This window comes from Falco rusticolus, chromosome 1 (assembly GCF_015220075.1).
Source record: "Falco rusticolus isolate bFalRus1 chromosome 1, bFalRus1.pri, whole genome shotgun sequence".
Taxonomy (NCBI): Eukaryota; Metazoa; Chordata; class Aves; order Falconiformes; family Falconidae; genus Falco; species Falco rusticolus.
This window is the reverse complement of record NC_051187.1, coordinates 13,745,434-13,764,203: the sequence shown is the minus strand read 5'-3', so window position 1 is coordinate 13,764,203 and position 18,770 is coordinate 13,745,434. Positions and strand designations below refer to the sequence as shown.

Genomic DNA, 18,770 nt, shown 5'->3' with positions numbered 1-18,770 from the left:
ACCTGTCCGTCTCCTCTGCCCACACTAGCACCCTTACAGCCTCTGCTTGCAGGGGGGGGCAGGGAAGGCAGCCGTGACCCCGCCAGCACCCAGGAGGTGCAGTAGCCCCTTGGCCCCAACAGCCTGGACACTGCAGCATTTGCACCTCATTACACACTTACCTGCGCGCCGAGGCGAGGGGCTGGGCAGGCAGCACCAGGGCAGAGCTGCCAGGGCCCACAAGCCATCGGCCTGCCAGCCTGGGGCGGTCTGCAAAGGGTTTTGCTTCACTCCAGGTCTGGCCCCACATGCACTGGAGCAGCTGCCAGCCACACTAGGGCACACAGCAAGCTGCCGGGCAGCCTGCATGCACCACAAGCCAGCAAAGAGCACAGAACACCGGCACACCCCCCCACCCCCCCTTAATAATAAAAACCCGTGAATGAGGGGTTTGGTGAGTTGGTTTATGCAGAGCCCCTCACTGCCAGATCTGCCTGGCTCCCTCCAGACTCACTGCCAACCTCCACGCCGTCACCTTCAGCCAGTGGGACCCCATCCAGGCCAGACCCTGGCGCAGAGGTGCACGCTGGAGACAGGGCAAGTGCCAAAAGTGTGGAGGAGAGGGGGAAAGAAAGAGGCAACAGTCAGAACTACTCACAGAGGCAAAATTTAATGGCAAGTCATCTTCCCTCCTTTATTACACCTTGGTTAGCCAAACAAACAAAAAAAAAAATTCTGCAGGTAAAAAAAGTTTTAATGGTCACACAGCACTTTATACATATATTGTAAGCAACCAAGCATCCACATCTGCACGTGAACGACACACCTCTAAGCATGGCCTCAATAGTCAGGTCTTTTTTTATATCATTAAATACTGTACAGAATCAAGGCTACAAACTGATTTTGTAATGCTTCTTCCCCAACCCCAGCACTTAAAACAGTTACAGGCTGTTCTCATTTGTACATCACACAGTCATGTAGCCAGTTTTAAGGCTAACAATATGCATCATGCTTTGGCTTTTTTTATGTGTTTTTTTTTTTTTTTTTAAGGTTTTAGCCTTTTAAATTTTGTTACCCTTAAATATTACATACATACACAAAAAATTACATAGCTGCAGTGTGCTCACCATCAACCTCATCACCCAGGAGCTTCACATTATCAAAAGCTTTAGAAAATTTGTAAACCTCTGTGCACGCTTCGGTTTGGGACAGCCAGCTACAGTGAGCAAGTGATGCCAGGGGTAGCGGCAGCTGGGGAGCCGCGTCCCCTTCCAGAAGGCCAATACACACCTTGGTAGGAAGCCCCAGGAACCTGTGCAAAAGCTCTTTATTACGATCAGAGGAAACTAAGAGACTTCTTGGGTGAAGGGGAGAGACTCCAGCTCATGCCAGCAGCCCACGCTCCTCCCTGGGCAGGTGGGCAGCCTGACCAGCCCCTGCTGACCACCTGCCCCTTGAGATGAAAGCCACAAAGAGTGGGCAAAGCAGGGAATCCTAGATCTCCTCCATCCCTCCATCCCCAGCTTGGCCCTGAAGTGTTTTCTCCCTCCTTCCCTGGCCAGCAGGGCTAAGAACAGCCCAGCGCAGGGGACAGAAGTCGTCGACATCAGAAGATCACCAACAGCAGTTTTGTCTGGTAAGAGGTTTAATCATTTGTGGAACAAGCCTCTCTGCCTGCCCTTCCCTCCCCTGCCCTGAAGCAACAGCCTCACCCCTCTGCCCCAGTCAGCCCTTCATATTTTGGAGACGCCCCCGCTCCTTGCTGAAAGGGATTCATTCATTTAGCACCAGCCACAGCCAGAAAGGGGCCGCGAGTTACACACGTGCCTTGCACAGCCCTGACTGTGGCTCAAAGCATCTCTCCACACCCCAGGTGGGGGTCTGCCGTGTTGCCAGACCTGCCTGCAGGGTGGGGAGGGCTCCTGGTGCCCGAGCCGGGCCAGAGCTGCTGCACAGGCGATCCACCTGCAGATCAGTGCTTAGAGAGCTCTGCAGGCTCAGATCTGCATTTGCAGCCAAGCCCTGCTTCCTCTGGAGCACCTGGAGCAGGACATACCTTCCAAAATCCCAGCAGCAGCTGGTGACACGAGAAGGGCTTTGTAGAGCCCGTCCCCCGGCTCTGCAGCATCGCCGCAGCGGGCACAGGGAGCTGCGGGTGGGGGGATTTGGAGCAGCAGGTGCAGACCCCGGTGTTTCAAGGAGTAGAAAGCACTATGCAAAAGCACCGAGATTTGCCTGCTGTTCTTAGTTTCAAAATGAGAAGGCTAGATCCTGGCCCGGGTGGGGGGAAGGGAACGCAGCCCTACTGAGCAAGAGCAAAGGAGAGTTTTGGCTCCATCCTTACTTCTGGCAGAACCATCTGCTCAGCCTGACTCCTCCCTGGGAAGCCTGGCACCACTGGCTCCCTGTGCCGGCTAGAAGGACCGATGGACTCTCCCCAACAGACTGTGCTCCACGTAGATGCTAAACAGGTGCTTCTCCAACGCCTAAACATTGGGCAAATGCAGTATCCCTGGAGCGTGACCTCCCAGCTCCAGAAGTGAAAGTGCGCGCACACAGAAAAAGAGGCTTCAGGAAGGTGTCTTGACCAGGAGACTCTGGCAAGTCACTGCTTCAAAGTGCTCATGGTCACCAGCTCAGACAGCTCTCTTGCTGCTGAAACACAGGCTGGTCTCACCAGTTGTTTCCCAGAGTGGCAGGGCAGTGCTGCAGTTGAGATTAGGGATAGTATGTGCTGTGCCCACAACGCTGCTGGCCACAGAGGACCCAGGCCACCACGGGAAATGGCTGGCAAGGGAAGGAATTGATAACAGTCCACACCAGTGTCTGATATGCTCCAACTGCTGGCTGAGTAACAGCACAGGAACAGTCACAAACTGCTGCTGCTGCAGTAGGGCCTCACCACAACGTGACAGCTCCCTTCCCTTGGGTGACCCTGGCTCAAACAGCTCCAAAACACCCATCTACAGCTGAACGACACAGAAGCAGCAGCTGTGCCAGGTTCACCATCCAGACTAGCTGCTAGATCTACAACACCCCCCAAAATCACTCGCTGCCGCCTGCCCAGGGAAGGCTGAGATCCAGGGGTAGGTGTAGTGCTGTGTGACAGCCAGGATGGCTGGGAACAAAAGACGCAGATACCTAAGCAAGTAACAGGGCAGAACCCTGAATCCCATGTATTTCTAGAAGACAGGCATGCATGGTGAGGAAAGGGAAGTTTGCCTTACTCTGGAGAAAAAGAAGAGGGGATGGCTAGAACTGCTTCCAGGAGACTGACTAGAAGTTGCAGAACTGCCTGGAAACCCTGCAGCACTACCACAGCAGCACAAGTGCTAGCGCAGAGCCTGGTTCTGCCTACCAAGTCCTGGACTGGAAGAACCTCGTAGCTACTGGTGAACAACTAAAACTAGAGCAACTCCATGTGGTGTAGACAGCTTCAATGCAAACACAATCCAATGTCTTAAGTACATATAAGCCGGGGCAGACTTCATAAAACCCATGGTTAACAGAGAAAAATGAAAGCCTAGAAGGGCATTGCCCTTCACTTCCAGATACTACAGCAATTGCTTCTCCTGGCTTGAACCCCACCAGAACAAGCTGCTGGGTGTAGTGCTGGGTGAGAAGAGTCCTTGTGTGGAAAGGTGCTCCAAGATGAAAGTGCAGAGGGAACGTGGCTGCAAGACTGCTTCTGTGCAGGTCTCAAATCTTAACCATTGCAGGGTCAAACTCGCAAGAGGAGCACGTACATGGGACAGGGGAAGGAAGAAGGGCTGGGGGCAAAGAGTTATTCATGCTTAGACAACCTTTCCTCGGAGGAGCAATCAGGCCTACCACCTTCTTTGGAACAAACCAAGCTGAGGAAGAAAAGCTGGAAGGAGAAGCCAGTTTACTGGTAACAGCATTTGCCAATTTTCTTTCTGCTGCTTTCCCTTCTCCCCTGCACCTACCTGTCCCTAACCTGACAGTTTATTTGTCCTCTGTCCACTCTGGGATATTGGCCCCTGCTAAGGCAGCCCGGTACTGCTGCAAGACACCGCGGATACTTTTAATGAACCCCTTGGATAAAGGGAAGAGGGGGAACCCGATATCAGGGTAACCACTCTTCTCCGGAAGGAAACTCCTGTAGCTCTTTCTCCTTTTCTTTGGTTTCACACTAGGCTGCAAGGCAGAGTCCTGGGCAGCCTTCCCCTCGTCCGTTCGGTCTCTGGCCAGGTCTACCTCCCTGGCTTGGCCTGTGCTCTCTGAGTCTGAGTACTGTGGGAGATCACCAGTGCTGGGCATTGAGGTTGTGAACTCCGACTCATCCAGCTCCTCCTTCCCGTCGAGCGCCGAGTCTGAAAGCTCAGCGGCTGCCCCCTGCTCCGAGCTGCTGCCATATTCCCCCAGCGATCCTGCATTGTCTCCTGTGCTCTCGGCCAGGTTGCTGCAGGCAGAGAGAAGGGAGGCAGAATCCGCCCCATTGGCCTGTTCGTGGCTCCGCTCCACCAGCTCATTTGTCTCCAGCCAGGATTCGATCCGGGACACCAGGCGCCAGCCATTGCAGCGAAAATGCTCACGGATTTCGTGCTCAAAGACTTCCACCGGCCTGCACAGCAGCTGCATCATGGACTGCACCACCCGGATCAGGGTCATCTCATTGTAGCAGCGACTGTTCTCATAGCCCTCCTGGAGGCCCCGGTCGCTATCAAAGCCTGCCTCGTTGTAGTAGGGCTCGTTCACTAGGATGAGACCTGCCAAGAGAAGGGGAGATCAAGGGGTTAAAGGAGGAACTTTACTGCGGATCGGTATCAGAGGCAGACACTGCTGTGATTTCTGCCAAGGTGGCTGAGATTCAAAGGTCACAGCACCGCCTTGCTGAGGTGCCACGCTGGCTTCACCCACAGCCACACTGACACAGGCGGCCCGAGGCTGGCAGCAGGCAGCGTAGGGAAGGGGCTGCAGGAGAACGCGCTGTGGGAAGCCATGCTTTGACTTCAAGCGGGTAGCAGAGGCCAGGTTGGACAACCAGAAATCTGCAAGATGCAATGGACTAGTATCGCAAGGGAAGCACTTATGTGAATGGGTCTCTGGTCTTCTGCTAGGGTGGTGGGGATCTTGGGTACCACTGTCAGTGGCATTCATGATCCTTGGCTGGCAAGAATACTTTTCCACCAGTGCAATGCACAAAGCATGCAACAGCAGGAGGTCAAAAAGGCAGAAGGGGAAAGGTTTCACAGTTCCTTTCTCTTCCCTCCCCTCCCAGGAAAAAAAAACCAAAACCAAACAACAAACCCACAAACACACCCAAAGCTTTTTTTCTTGAATAGTTTTTATCCTTCTCTTAATCAGAACAAAGGCCAATCTTCACTAACAGGCTTTGAGCTGGCCAGGTCCTGTGCTATCGAGCGTGGTCCCATCAGACAGTGCAGTTCTGAGACAGTGAATACTGTGAGGAGTCACCCATACCAAGCTTTCTCCTGCTTGCTTCTGGTCTAATACAACTACATGAATGTAGTAATGGCACCAATACTGCCAGGCTGCTGGCAGCCTGCCACAAACTGCCTTAGAGCTGGTGGAGGTGAGATCATGAGTCTCAAAGCCCAGGCAGCAGGAGGGAGAAAGGAGATTTCTCACTAGCAGCAAGTTGCTCCAGTGAAACTTTTAGTATTTTGTTTTCTAAATTTGGATCTTCAGCTTTGTAAATGAGAAAAGGCTTTTCTTGTGGTGTCAGAGGATACATGTGAACTTCAGAGGAGCAGGAGTTGCCTGGGCTCCCTGAACAGAAAGTTGGCCTTGAGGAAGAGATTTAGCCTGTCTGCTCCCAAACTAGATATGGCAGGGCAAAGCCCCATGGCAGGAAGCCCTGGGGCTGGTCTAGACACACCCCTGATTATTCTCTGCTTTGGAAGGAGCATAAACACCAGCAACATGCGCAAAAACATGCCCAAAGTAGGATGGGCGGGTGACTCAGTGGGGATAAAAACAGTCCTGCAAATGAAGCCCAGTTTAGCAACTTCAACTAACTTCGGTAACTGGCTGAGGACACAGTTGTTCACCTTTGTCAGCTCAGAATAATAGGCAAACCAGCTCTCTGCTTAGCTGCTGCAGTAAGAAAAAGGGAAAGCATCGTGTCAGGGACCTGCGATGCAGCCAGAAATTGGGACATGAGAAAAGCTTCCATCTGTTTCGACTGCTGAACTGGAGAGATAAGGACACTGCTTTGTCTGGCAAGGTGAGAGCAAGAGGCAGCACTAACCCAACTGGGGTGGCAGATCCCAATTGTGTCCGTCCCCCCCCCCCATAAGCCTACATCCCATCCCCTCCTCCCTCTGCCTTTTCCTGTCCTGCAGGCTCTGCAGGAGGAGCATTTACCTTGGATGGAGATGAGTACTTGAAGGAGGCTGGATTTACTGGTCCACCTTTCTGTCCCCTGAAATGCACATAAAAATGTGTTAAAGAGCTGAAGCACCATCAGTTTGCTCTATGATAATTGTTAGATGAAGCTAGGCCACAGTTTCTGTGTTTCTGTTGCTAAGGTCCTGTGGCTCATAGCAGGAGCGAGGAACTGACTCAACAAGCATGTTATGTGCTAGCGTCCCATTGCACCAACCCATTTCTCCGTTATTTTTTTTTTTGCCAGCACTGCACCCCATCAGGCCAGTTCTGCCTGGAACAGTGTGACCCTACGCACCAGGCACCAGTTCCAACTCCTCCCCAGCGTCAATCTACCTGCCCAAAACACAGCATTTCCCTGGCTCTGTTTGTTCCAGCTCTCCAGCTAGACTTTGTGCCACTCTACGTGATTCACCCGCAGGGTGGGAGACAGGGACCCAAACCACAGGAGAACAGCCCATGCTGGTGTTGGCACCTCTGCTCTGTCCAACTGTGATGCAGTGCAGCTGGTCTGACCGCAAGCTTCTCACCAAGACAGAGAAGAGCCAAATACAAAGACAGAAGCAGCCAAACTACACCAGTTACCTGCTCCAGACATCTAAGGCAGAGCCCAAAGCCCAAGCCACCCCCAGCTCAAGCACCACTGAGTCCAGAAGTCACCCCAGGATTCCTGGCCTTGTAGGAAGTGGCTTGTTCCAAAGGCAGCCTGGCACAACCACTGCTCCCCATGGATGGGCAGATGAAAGCGTTACCTTGCCTATCCACGTCCCCAGGAGGCTGACACACACTTTGCCATTGTCATACAGGTTGGGATTCAGTCGCCCACTGCACTGGGAGAGATAGCGGAAGAGAGGTGGGACAGCTGGGTAGATGTTGGGGAGCTGGATATCGAAGAGAAAGAGGCCATCTTCATAGGGCGTGCGCGTGGGCCCTTTTATAAGTGCTGAGAAAAGATCCTGTGGAGACAGGCAATATAAACCAGGCACTGTGAAACATCCTCTTACCTTGGCAGAGTTGTATTTACGTAGAGGGAGAGAGGGGATGTGATTAACCTAGCGCTTGCAAGAGCCAGCTCAAGCAACACATCTCAGGGCACCTTCCCTCTAGAAGCTGCACTCCTGCAATAGCCTGACACCAAAGCGAGCCTTCAGAGCTGAAGCAGGGCTTCAAGGATGGCCACCAATCCCCAGACTGCTCACTGGCTGCCCGCTTGCCTTTTCTGCTCGGTGGGACAGGCAGCCTAGTGGGCAAAACACCTGAAACAGCCTTCCTGCAATGAGGATCTCCCTGTTCTTTGCTGCCCTGACCTGGGGAATGCAGAAGCAGCCGTTTATAGTAATTACGGTCGTATTTCAAATGCCGCGCACATTCCTGCAGTTCTAATGCAAAGGATTAAGGCTAAGCAGGGAGTTCCAAAGAAAGCGATCTGGATGCTGAGCCCAGCACTAACACACAGGCATTTGAGAGCAGGCACTTGCCATTCGATCCTCGAAGGTTTTAACCATGATGCCATCAGGCAAGGAGGTGGCCAGGAGAGCCATCTCTTTCCGCACAGTGCTAAAGAACTTCTTTGCTTCCGGGGGCTGGAACTCCATTTTCTTGAAGGCATGGGTATCTGCGGGGCAAGGAAGAGAATGGATTAAAGGCTGCCTATGGAACCTGCCACAGGTTCCTTGTGAAGGCAAATCTATCCATCTGTTTGTTAAACGCATCATCTGGAAGAGAAGAGTGGACTTGCTCTGGCACTGAGCCAGCAGGAAGCCTAGAGATTGATTTTTTTCCCCACATTGTACAGCAGCCACAATCTGCATCTCCTGTTCTCTGTCCCACACAACATTGTCCCTGTGCCCCAACAAGAAGCCCTGTCCCACAGCTGGGACAACTGCAAAAAGCAATGACCTTTTCCCTACAAAATCTCAGCATAGCTCCCCATTTTTACGTATGCATGCAGATTCAAAACAGTCCGGCCACCTTTCCTTCACTCATCTGGCCTGGCTGGCTGGCCCACTGAGCACCTTGGGCTGTGCTGTCACCAATGTTCCACACAACCAGATGCTCTTTCTTATTTTTGGCTGATTAACGTTCACATAAGTGAACCGGGACACTCACCCACCAAGGACATCCTGCACAAGAACACCAGCTCCCCTTTTCAACCAATTCATCCCTGCAATAAAAGCCTAAACAAACCCTGCAGCTTTCAAGAAAGTATCTGCGGCGGAAAGCAACTGATCTCCACAGCCCTCCAAAGTTAGTTACCAATGTGGACAAAAGGGAAGCACACTTCTGTGGCTTGAGAAGTTGCAGTAGTGCCTAGAGATGCCACCTAAAAGCCAGGTTTAGGTCCCAGAACAGATTGTGCTACAGAGCTTGTCTTAATTTCTCCTCCCCAGTTAATGAGCTGTGAAAAAGACTAGGAAGAAGAGAGGATACCCAAACCAAAAGGCCTAGAAACAAAAGGTTTTGCAGAAAGAAGCTGCAGGATGGCAATGCAGGACAGAGTATCCTACTCTGGCCTGATCTGACACTACACACTCACCTGGAGCATACTCCAGCACAGAGAAGACTTCTCCCTTGGCACTGGTGAAGGTGACTCCAGGCTTGCCTCCACTCTGCTGGCAGAGCACTGGGGTCTCACTGGGCCATTCTGATCTCACTGGTGTCTGCACCTCTGCTTTTTCTTCTTTCTTCTCTGTCTCCACCATGGCTTCCATCTTTTCCTCCTCTGCAATAGCCACATTATCCAAGGTCTTCTTTAGATTTTCCTGCAGCTTTTTAATATCGTCCAAGAACTTCTTCTCCCGAGTGGGTTTTTCCAGCTCTACAGTTGGGGAGGTGGGAGAGCCAGTCAGCAGCTGCTCCACAGTCATATTTTTCAGGCTTTCCAAGATCTTGATGGCCTCCTTTAGTTCCCGGAAGCTCTTTGGGGCTCCGTCCTTGCCAGCTTTCTCTGCAGCAAGATCTGCAACTGCCATAGCCACAGCTCCCTGGACTTGTTCCTCTACTTTTTTCACCTCCTCTGCTGCTGGCTCCTCAGGCTCTAAATCCTCAATTTTTGGGTGGTCGTCTTCCACGAGGCCATTGTCTGTCTCCCAGCTGTCGCTTTCATCCTCCCACTCCGAGGATGCCCCGCTGGTGCTGCCATCAACAGAATCATAGTCCGACTCCTCAATTTCTGATTCAATATTGTATAAGTGCTAAAGGAGAGCAGAGTTACAAGAGACTTAGGCTGAAACACAGAGTTTTAGTTGTTTTTAAATGCAAGTCAGCTCTCCCTGTGAAAAGAAAGCTTTCACCTAGGATTGGGTCAGGGCTTTTTTCAACCCTTCCGCCTATGCAGGATAGACTGATTTAAATAACATGCACAATGACTGGCACATATTATGAATCAGCATAGCCCATCCTCCACTCTTCAGAGTAGAGCACCAGGGAAAAAGTAAAGAAAGTTCTAGGTGGGCTGCAGCCATTCCAGTGGCTGGAATCCAGCCAAGGAGAGCACGCAGGGGCCAAGCATACCTGGATGCCCCAGGGTTTCTGAACACAGAGCTAGTTCAGAAGGTATTAGGTATCACGTGCAGAGTTAGTATTTCTAGTCCTGCTTCTGTACCAGCAGCTGTGTTGGCACACAGCCCTGGCTTGGCTGTCTCCACACTGCATCCTTCCACAGAGACAATGCTGGAATGAGGAAAACACTCCCACCTTTCTTCTTCTGTGGCACATGCTACTTGCCATCAGGGCCCTGCTACACTGCTTTAGCTGCTGTATGTCATTACTGCTTAAAATTCAGCTGAAACAATGAAGCCTAACCCAAATTACTGAATAAGCTCTTACATAAAACGTTCTTTTCCCCTTCACTACTGGAAATTGAACCTATCCAAACTCCACCCAGCTTCACCTCTTATAAATATGCTTTTGCACATGCTACATCTCTCATGAGATTCCCCCTACAGAGGCTTACAGACATACTCCAGCTACAAGCACCAACAAAGAAGAAGGGGAGCAAGAACAACTTTATAGGGTTGCGCTAGGAATTACAAAATGGAGCATTTTATCTACATGTTTCTGACACTTGAATGATGACCCAGGAATCCTCTTAATCTTGCAAGATACAGCCCCAGAGGCTATAGTACATGGAGATTCGGTTGTCTTGTCAAAGCCTTGAACTGAACCAGCACTGTATAGCTAGTCCTGTGCCACCCAGAGACAGGCAGCCAGCAGAGGTTAGCTGGGTTCAGCACAAGTGACTGCGGGCAGGAAAAGCCATCAAAACGCTCACTGCCCTCAAAGCTAATCCAAATCAGAGTCAGAAAGTTAATTAGCCAGTTAATGCCATCTTTATTTTTAGAGCTGAGAAAAAGCACCCAAACAGCTCATCTCTGGGCACCTGGTAAAACCATGATTTATCAATGCCTGTCCAACTGATAATTCATGTTCCTGACATTTCCCGAGCTCCCATAATTACGCAGACGAACAGAATCGAAGGGACTGGCGTGACACAGCAGGAGCTGCTGCAGAGCCCCAGCACCGCAGTGTGAGAACAACCCTTTGTGGAACGCACATCAGACCTCCGATTGTGCCTGTGATCCAAGCACATGTGACAACAGGGGGAAGGGAGACAGCAGTCTGCTTTGTAACGCTGTAGTCCACTGCCATAGTGCAGGCATTGACTATTCTACTGTAATTAATGCAGAGCTGCTTGGTTTAAAAAGAAGTCTTGATCGAGTACTTTCTACTTGCAAAGGCATCTCTGCAGCAGAGGCAGTGGTGTTCTCTGCCACAGCGATGAAGACAAGACCCTACAGATGCAGGTCTTCTCTTATCTTTAGGCTGTCTGCCTTAATTTGAGGCAACAAGGAGAAAAGACATGGGATGAAACAGTGTGGGGAGTAGTGAATAAGGTTACAAGACAGTACAACAAAAGCTTCAGACCAATGTAGAAGACATATCAATGGGGTTAAGTGGATTAGCAGTGTGGCTATATCTATGTCTTTAAGCTTGCACTCAAGCCTTTTCCCCTCATTGCCCTGGGAAGAGATTCGGGTCTGATCCCTACGTTAGCTAAGGTGACAAATTGTGGCTCTAGCCCAGCTTCTGGAGGAGCTTCTTTAACCAAAGAAAATACTATGGTGCCATTTCCAAGCCAGACAGAACAACCAATTGTCTTTCAGCAGCATCTTTGTTGGGCGATTCAGTGAACCTGGGCTCAAGTCAGAGCTGATGATCCCTGAGCTCTGCAACCCTCTCTGCAAGGCAGCAGGTGCTGGAGGCCGGGAGCAGGGCTGTGGTCAGAGCCGTGAACATGCAGTGCAGCGTGTGAAGGGAGCAGCAGTCTGTTCATACTTTCCTATTCTCTATATTTAAGAGCAGTGATGACCAATTAGCTGGCCAGTCCTCCTGACAAAGGAAGGATTTTCTCATGCTAGCAGAACTGGCAAGCCACCCTATCATATGGGAAGGCAGCAATAAATAGAGCAAGACTTCCTCACCCGGTGAATCTCTGCAACAGGGATTTTAAACCAAGACTTGTTACTCAGCTAAGAATTACAGGGATCTTATGAGCTGGAACAGGACCTCACCTGAGGCAGAATGATAGTTTTGGAGTTATCAGCCCACACCACTTCCACTTTACTGCTGACATCTACACGAGCCACCTGTCCAACCGAAGGCTGTGGAAACAAGAGCAGTTTGTCAGTTTGTTTTCTTTCCCAGGCACTTCAATGCAGAGCAGGAAGGTTTGATAAACAGATGCTCCCCAGTTAAAGAACAACCTGGAGCAATGCTTGCAGCCTGCAGCAGAAGTGGCAGGAGTCCTGGGGTCCCATGCTGAGGGGGCGAAGAATCCTACACATACAGACCCCACAACACTGACGTGGAGATGGGGAAAACTCCCCCAGTGAGGAGGCAAGGACCAGGAGGGCTGGTCTGGCAGGAGATCCCGGTTTCTGATCAGGACAGGGGCCATCGCAGGGCTGTGGCCTTCCCACAGGCAGCACCACAAGGGCTGCCCGGAATCGGGGTGCCCTCTAGCGGGGTGCCAGCGGGCAGCCCCTGTGCTTGGACACCCAGCACCGGGGCCACAGCAGCTTCTCCTGGCAGAGCGTGCAGGCATGAACAGACAAGTTGCAGTTGGCACCAGCTGTGCACAGTAAGTAGCATCTTGCACCGAAGGAAGGTTATTTAGGTCAGCTAAGCAAGCTCAGATGTGCTGCTGAAACTAGAACCACAAGAAGAGCCACACTATACCTCTTAACCCTTTTTAAGGGAAGCGGTCTCGAAAGCTGGAGGTCTTACCTACACAGTAGGGAAACCCATTTCCTAGCAAAAAGTGTGTATCCCCTACAATATAAATTGTTCCCTCTTCCTTCCCAGGAGATCAATCAGCTCAACCAAATTAACATGTACGTAATAACTCAGATGAAAACCAGAACCCCCAGTCTTCTGTTGCTAAGTGAAGCTGGTTTCACAACAAATTCACCTTCAACTCTTGCTCAGGAGCCCACAGAATATCCTCACATGAGAAATTACTCTGAAATCCTAAGCAAGAGTTTTATTAAAAACCCTCAGGTGTGTTTGATTCTTGTCTCAACTTTGTTCTTGCTCTGCTATAGACTGTAAACTTGAAATCCTTTGTCCTTGGTGACATCTCCACCAGACTTAGAGATTTGATATATTACTGACGACAGCAGGGGACATGGCACAAAACTAGCAAGCTATGGAGTGGGGCTGAAGGCCCTCCTGTTGACTCTTTCAAGTGTCTCCACTAATACTTGGTGACAATATGGTCACATAACCGTGTCCAGAACCCACCTCATCCTCCTTAGCTGTGGCTCCGTCTGAGTTGCCAATGCGAATCACGATGTCAGTAGTGCGGAAGCGAAAGTCTGGATGATCAGCAATATCATACACACTCACATCCTCCTCCTCCCCGATCAGCTGCATGGGAGACAGAACGCAAGCATGTCAGCTCCAGGATGCTGCACTGATCTTCAGAGCATGCCTTCAACACCTGAAAGTACTTTGTGTTACATTTGATTAATTTTTTCAGTTGCCCCAACAGCCTGCAAGGAGCTGCTCATGTCCCTTCTTGTCACCTTGTCCTGTAGCACATCAATCAAGGCACAACCATGAACGGAAGCAGATACTCTTGCCTCATCTGCTCACCCTCACCTTTACTTTAGTTCCACATTGCTATGATTACAAGACATGCTAGAACATTTTATTCCCTTGTGAACACCCAGATTTCTCAAAGCAGTTCACTGGGGCCCAAAGGGTTACAGTTTACTTTTGAAATGATCTAAGGCAACGGGAAGTATCTGACAAAGTTGACAATTAATGGGAAACATCTTTCCTTTGATTTCACCTGCAGGAAGAGAGCTACGAGCTCAGAAATAACGAGAAACCCTAGGCCAGGCTGATGTTCTGCTTCTGGATGTAAGGGGTCCTGCTCCGTTATGACAATGTGGTCTCCCACCTCAAGGCAGAAAGCAGTGCATGAGATCTGTGTGGTTCAAGTCTCCCTCATCTCCAACTAGACCGCAGTCTATTGAAGACTCTGCAAAATATAGTGTTCCTACAAGCCCTGAGAAAAAGGTATTAGGCTTACTATAGACAACAGTGTCTGGCAGAGGCAAACAGGACAACATGCAATAGATTGATTCTCTTTCCACAAACTAGCAAAGACATGGGAAGGAAAAATTCCTACAGTGAACTCAAGCAATCAACTGCCTGTGACAACTTCAGCAAAAATCTTTATCCATACCAGAACCTGATGTTGACTATGGGATGTAATCCCCCTGCTTGGTCTTTGCTGCCTTGCAGACATCTACAAATACAAAGTGACACTACCGCTAGCTAAGCCTCCCAGGCCCAAGAACACATTGCTGTTCCCATCCTCAAGGTCAAACTCCACAGCAGAGCTGGCAGGCTTATCTGTTTATTTGTGAACCCTGTGCTGTTGTGCAGCTGCTTTCTCTTAGCTGGTTCCAACAGGCACTGGCTCCTCCACATACCTCCACATCGTCTCCGCTGGATTTCAACTTGAACCACTTCACCACACAGGTACGGCCAATATGGTCACCGGACTGCACAACTCCATATAACCCGGGGTCCTGGGAGCTCTGAGCTTTTGGTCACAATGGTAGGGAAGGAAACAGACAAGTTAAGTGGAGGAGCACAGACTTTGCACAGCAACTGAGGCTGTCAGCTCCCAAGCTCTCACAGCTGAAACCTTCCATTTGTGAATGGCATGAGGAAAAACAGTTCTTCCTACGCTGTCAAAACTGTACTCAGCTAATGAGTTGCATTTTAACGGGGCATAAGGTGATGATAAAGTAAGATTACATTGCACTGGATTGGGGGAACACATTCACTTTGGGCCCACTTTCAAGCTCTATCACCGAGAGAAAACACACTGCCACCTTAGTGCTCTGCTCTCCAAATTAGCTCTGCCCCAAGACTGCCAGAGCTTCTGGACATGCTGGCCAAGAGCTCCATGAGGGCAGCCCTGGCTGCCGAGTTCTTCCTCTAGAAATATGCTACCCACAACAGTTTTGCTCTTCTGGAAAAATGGACTGGACCACAAACGTGGAAGGTAGGCAGCATGCAGGCAGGTATACATGTGCATATGCATGCATCAGGGATCCAGCAACATCATAGCTGGGCCTGAACCACCTCTCAAGGCCTGAGCTGTTATCCAGCACACTTGCATCCAGACATCTTTCAGTTTTATCTGGCTGACAAGGACCCACCTCCCAGCACTCTTAGCAGTGGGCTGCAAGGAACCGTGGGCATCTCAGACTGCTTGGAGAGTACGTTTGACAGACAGAGGAATACAGATTCCTAGAGACTTAACTAGAATGGTAGAGCTGGAGCTAAATTTAATTGCCACAAACTACATCTAACCCACCAGACCAGTCAGATTACACTCATCAGAAATGGCCACACAAAGCAGCACCTTTTTTTGCTAAACCAGCTTTCCCTCTTCCCAACCTGACAATATCTTGTGCTCCCCACTGTTGAGGGTCTACCCTGATGGAAGAGGAGCTGAGAGCCAGATGGTGTGCCATTTATGTTTTATATCCAAAAGCTTTAAGTCTCCTTGAACTTGTACTGTGACCCTCACTAGGGTAATCAATTGGTTTGGTGAAGAAAAGGGATGCAAGAAGATGCCTCTGTATCCCAAAACCCACCCTGAAAAAGTAGGAGGGTCTTGATAGACAAGTCATACAGAGAAAGCAGCCTGAGGTGAGCTGTTCATTTCTCCCCTCATTCTGCAAGAGCTCTGATTTGTTGACACCTTCATGAGGAAGGTGTGCCACCTCTACTCTACAGAAATACTGAGAATCCTAGCTTTGCTCCTTGGCATTTATTCCTTCCACACCTTGCCAGTTGTCATAGTTCAATTTTGGTATTTAAATAGTGGCTCTCTGCTGACATTCATGTTAAGTCAGCTACCGTAAAAAGGGCTACAATGTACATTAGGAGATCCAGGCTGAAGAATACTTTGCAATTTAAAAGCATGTTTGTTCCCCAAGAAAAGCATTGTTTTCACATCCAATACCTCTTTTGTCCACCACAAAATCCCCAGGGCAGAACTCATTGTTGTCCAGATGATGGACTGGAATCAGCTCATTGGAGCGAATATTTGTCTCCACAGTGCCATCCTGCCACATCACATCAGCTGAAGTCATCGTGGTCACCACTTCTACAGCAACCCTGAGAACACAGAAAAGCAATGAGTTACCAGAGGGAACATGCAAGGCCACAACCAGAATGCGATGCTGCCAACATCAGGAATCAAGATGGATCTCAGCCACACAAAGGTACACATATCAGCAGGCTAGGAAGCAAGTAAGGAAACCCCCATCTAGTCCCAGTGTAAGCAGGAACACAGCAGGCTTTGTTTTGATGGGTTCTCAATCGCTGCAGATATGTTGCTGGACTTGCTTTCCAGGGAGCTGATGCTGAGCTCCCTTTTATTCCTAGTGGAACAAATTAACATCTACTAGCACCCACTTTCTACCCCTGGCAGAGGCACAAGAGGAGCTTCAAATACTTTGAAACTTAAGATCTTTTCTCCATTGAAGCACCTTATAGCCTGGCAGCTCTGAGGCGTCTCTGAAGCTAGAGAAGCACGGGACTTGAAAAGACAGACAAAGCAGCATCCACCTCAGCCCTTCCAGAACGAAAAAAAATCCCCCAAAACCAAGGAACACATTGAATGTAGGTAAAACAAGAGGATTTTGTTTAAAAGAGAAAAGTCTCAGCTGTTCAAACATATACATGTGTGTCTGCAGCTCAGAAATGAAACCCAAACACGCAACAATGGACCAGATGCTGGTACTTTACTGTGGAGCTTGACAGTTGCTTGAAGAGGCAAACTGCTTGGGGGCAGGAGGAATGGAGCTGCAGTTTAGCTGGACAGACTCTTCTATCGAGCCCTCCGCCATTTTCAACCCTCTTACAGCACAGAACAAATCGAATTCCATGCTGATTTTAAATCTTGGCTTTATTTTGCTGACCAGGCCTTGCAGACATAACACTAGCGCTGCATTTATATTGGTTTCAAGTCAAACCATAAAGAAGATACAATAGGCAAATACAACTGTTTTCCCCCAGCACCGCTTTTATAAGTGTCAGAGAAATATTTTTAAGTGGAAATAACACAAAGTTTCTAGCAGGGCCAAAACTCAACAGCAGAAATCACCAGAGAAGGAAGTGTCATGGGTGACATGCCAACAGATGGTTCCTTTGGGGAGGTGGGGGCATGTGCCAGTGAAGATGGGGGAGTAGAAAGGCAGGCCACCCAAGGAAATGATACAGTCCCATCTGCAGCACAGTTTATGTGGCTTCACAAACAAAAGTCACGACTTGACATTAATAAAAATCCCTGTATATCCTCACTAAAAAAAAAAATAACCAGAGGTCTATGTGCTGCCCAGAGAGCTGCAGCAGGTCACAGAACTGTGGTAAAGCCACACGCTGAGTTGGCCTCCTGCAGTCAGAGATACCCATGAGCTGACACATCAGATCTGGTGACTAACTGCAGCAAGCCAATCCACTTTGCATTTCTCAGCAGTGCTTGGCAGTGCACCTATAGATGGTCTCACCAGCTTCATCTCAATACTCAACACTGAAGACCCCTCACACTGAGCTGTGACCAGCTGTCACATATGCCCTTTGCTGAAAGACGCTCAATTTCTTTTTCTCTGTGACACGGTCTTCTCTGCAGTGTCCCAACATCTGATCTCTGCATTTCCTTGTATTGAGCTGCCTAGACCCAGCACAGGAATCTCTCGGTGCTGTCACAGGAATTTCTCCCTGCTGCCTGTATGATGCAGAAAGCTGCCAAGTTTACTACCTAAGTAATCCTTAACAAAAGCTTTAGTGAGCAGAAGCACTCAGCAGCGAGGTGAGAGGGAAAAGTGAACCAAGGATCAGTTCCCAGGAACTCTATCACACACACTCATTTTTTTCTTTCACTTGAGTACTGGGGTCTGCTCAGGTTTGAGACCTTCAAATGCAATTTCTCCAAAACCCACAAGGACTAAAGGAAGACCTCTCCCTGCATACAGGAAAAGCTAAAATACCCCCCAAAAATGTGAATGAAGCTTATGGCATTCTCAAACTACTAGATCCCTTGAATCCTGATAACGTCACTTTTCTGGGAGGACTCTTGCATATTATTTTGCACTAGTTCATTCCTGGTGCAGGATCTGTATACAACTGATTAGCCCAGGGAAGCCAGCAAAACAGGCTAGCCAGTTGTCAGATGTCTTTGCATCCCATGAAAACAGTTTAAACGTTTTCAAGTTAGGTAAAAGGCAAAAGCTGCTTAGATCCTGTTTTATCTAGAAATGGGCAGATACATGCAATGTTTCCTTGCCCAAGCTACTGAAATCAATTTCTCTGAGGGTCTCAAGAAGTGCACTTTCTTTGTTTAAAAAAACCAAAAACAAACCAATAAAAAGTACACTGCTGGCAAAAGTTGCAGATCTCTCTCCAGAACAGGGTAAGGATAACAGAGACCACTGCAGTGTGAACCCCTGCCAGCACAGAGCTACATGCTGGTCTGGAAACAGCTCTCTAAGGATAAGCTATCTATTGCTGCTAGCATGGTCTATCCTCAGCCTCTCTGCAGCAGCTGCCAATGAGGTAACCAATTAGTGTCATGTCTAAGCTGTATGATCTTTATTCACCTGTCTCTCTGCATACAGAGTCTAGCACAGCAAAAATATTCTGTCGATGCCCTAAGGCACAACTGAAATAGAATAGCGTCAGTGTCACATCACGTGGCCTCAGTTTTATCAGACTGAGACCAAGCTGTTCTCACACAGGCCACTGCACAGTTATCACAAGATAATCGTCATTGGTTACTACCAATTGGTGTCCTAATGTGAGGCACATCATTCACCACCCAAGCT

The 18,770-nt window shown here is 49.4% G+C and overlaps 1 protein-coding gene across 1 annotated transcript in view; it reads right to left on the bottom strand.

The window, feature by feature from the left end:
• Positions 1-630: 630 nt before the first annotated feature.
• The window catches only part of UBE2O (ubiquitin conjugating enzyme E2 O), a 66,182-nt gene continuing 48,042 nt past the window's right edge, over positions 631-18,770 (bottom strand). The window contains 9 exon segments of the mRNA XM_037410864.1: positions 631-4,709; positions 6,331-6,388; positions 7,104-7,307; positions 7,830-7,966; positions 8,888-9,545; positions 11,925-12,014; positions 13,156-13,281; positions 14,358-14,470; positions 15,908-16,062. Of these exon segments, the coding sequence (XP_037266761.1) occupies positions 3,946-4,709; positions 6,331-6,388; positions 7,104-7,307; positions 7,830-7,966; positions 8,888-9,545; positions 11,925-12,014; positions 13,156-13,281; positions 14,358-14,470; positions 15,908-16,062 (2,305 nt within the window). The 3' untranslated portion in view covers positions 631-3,945.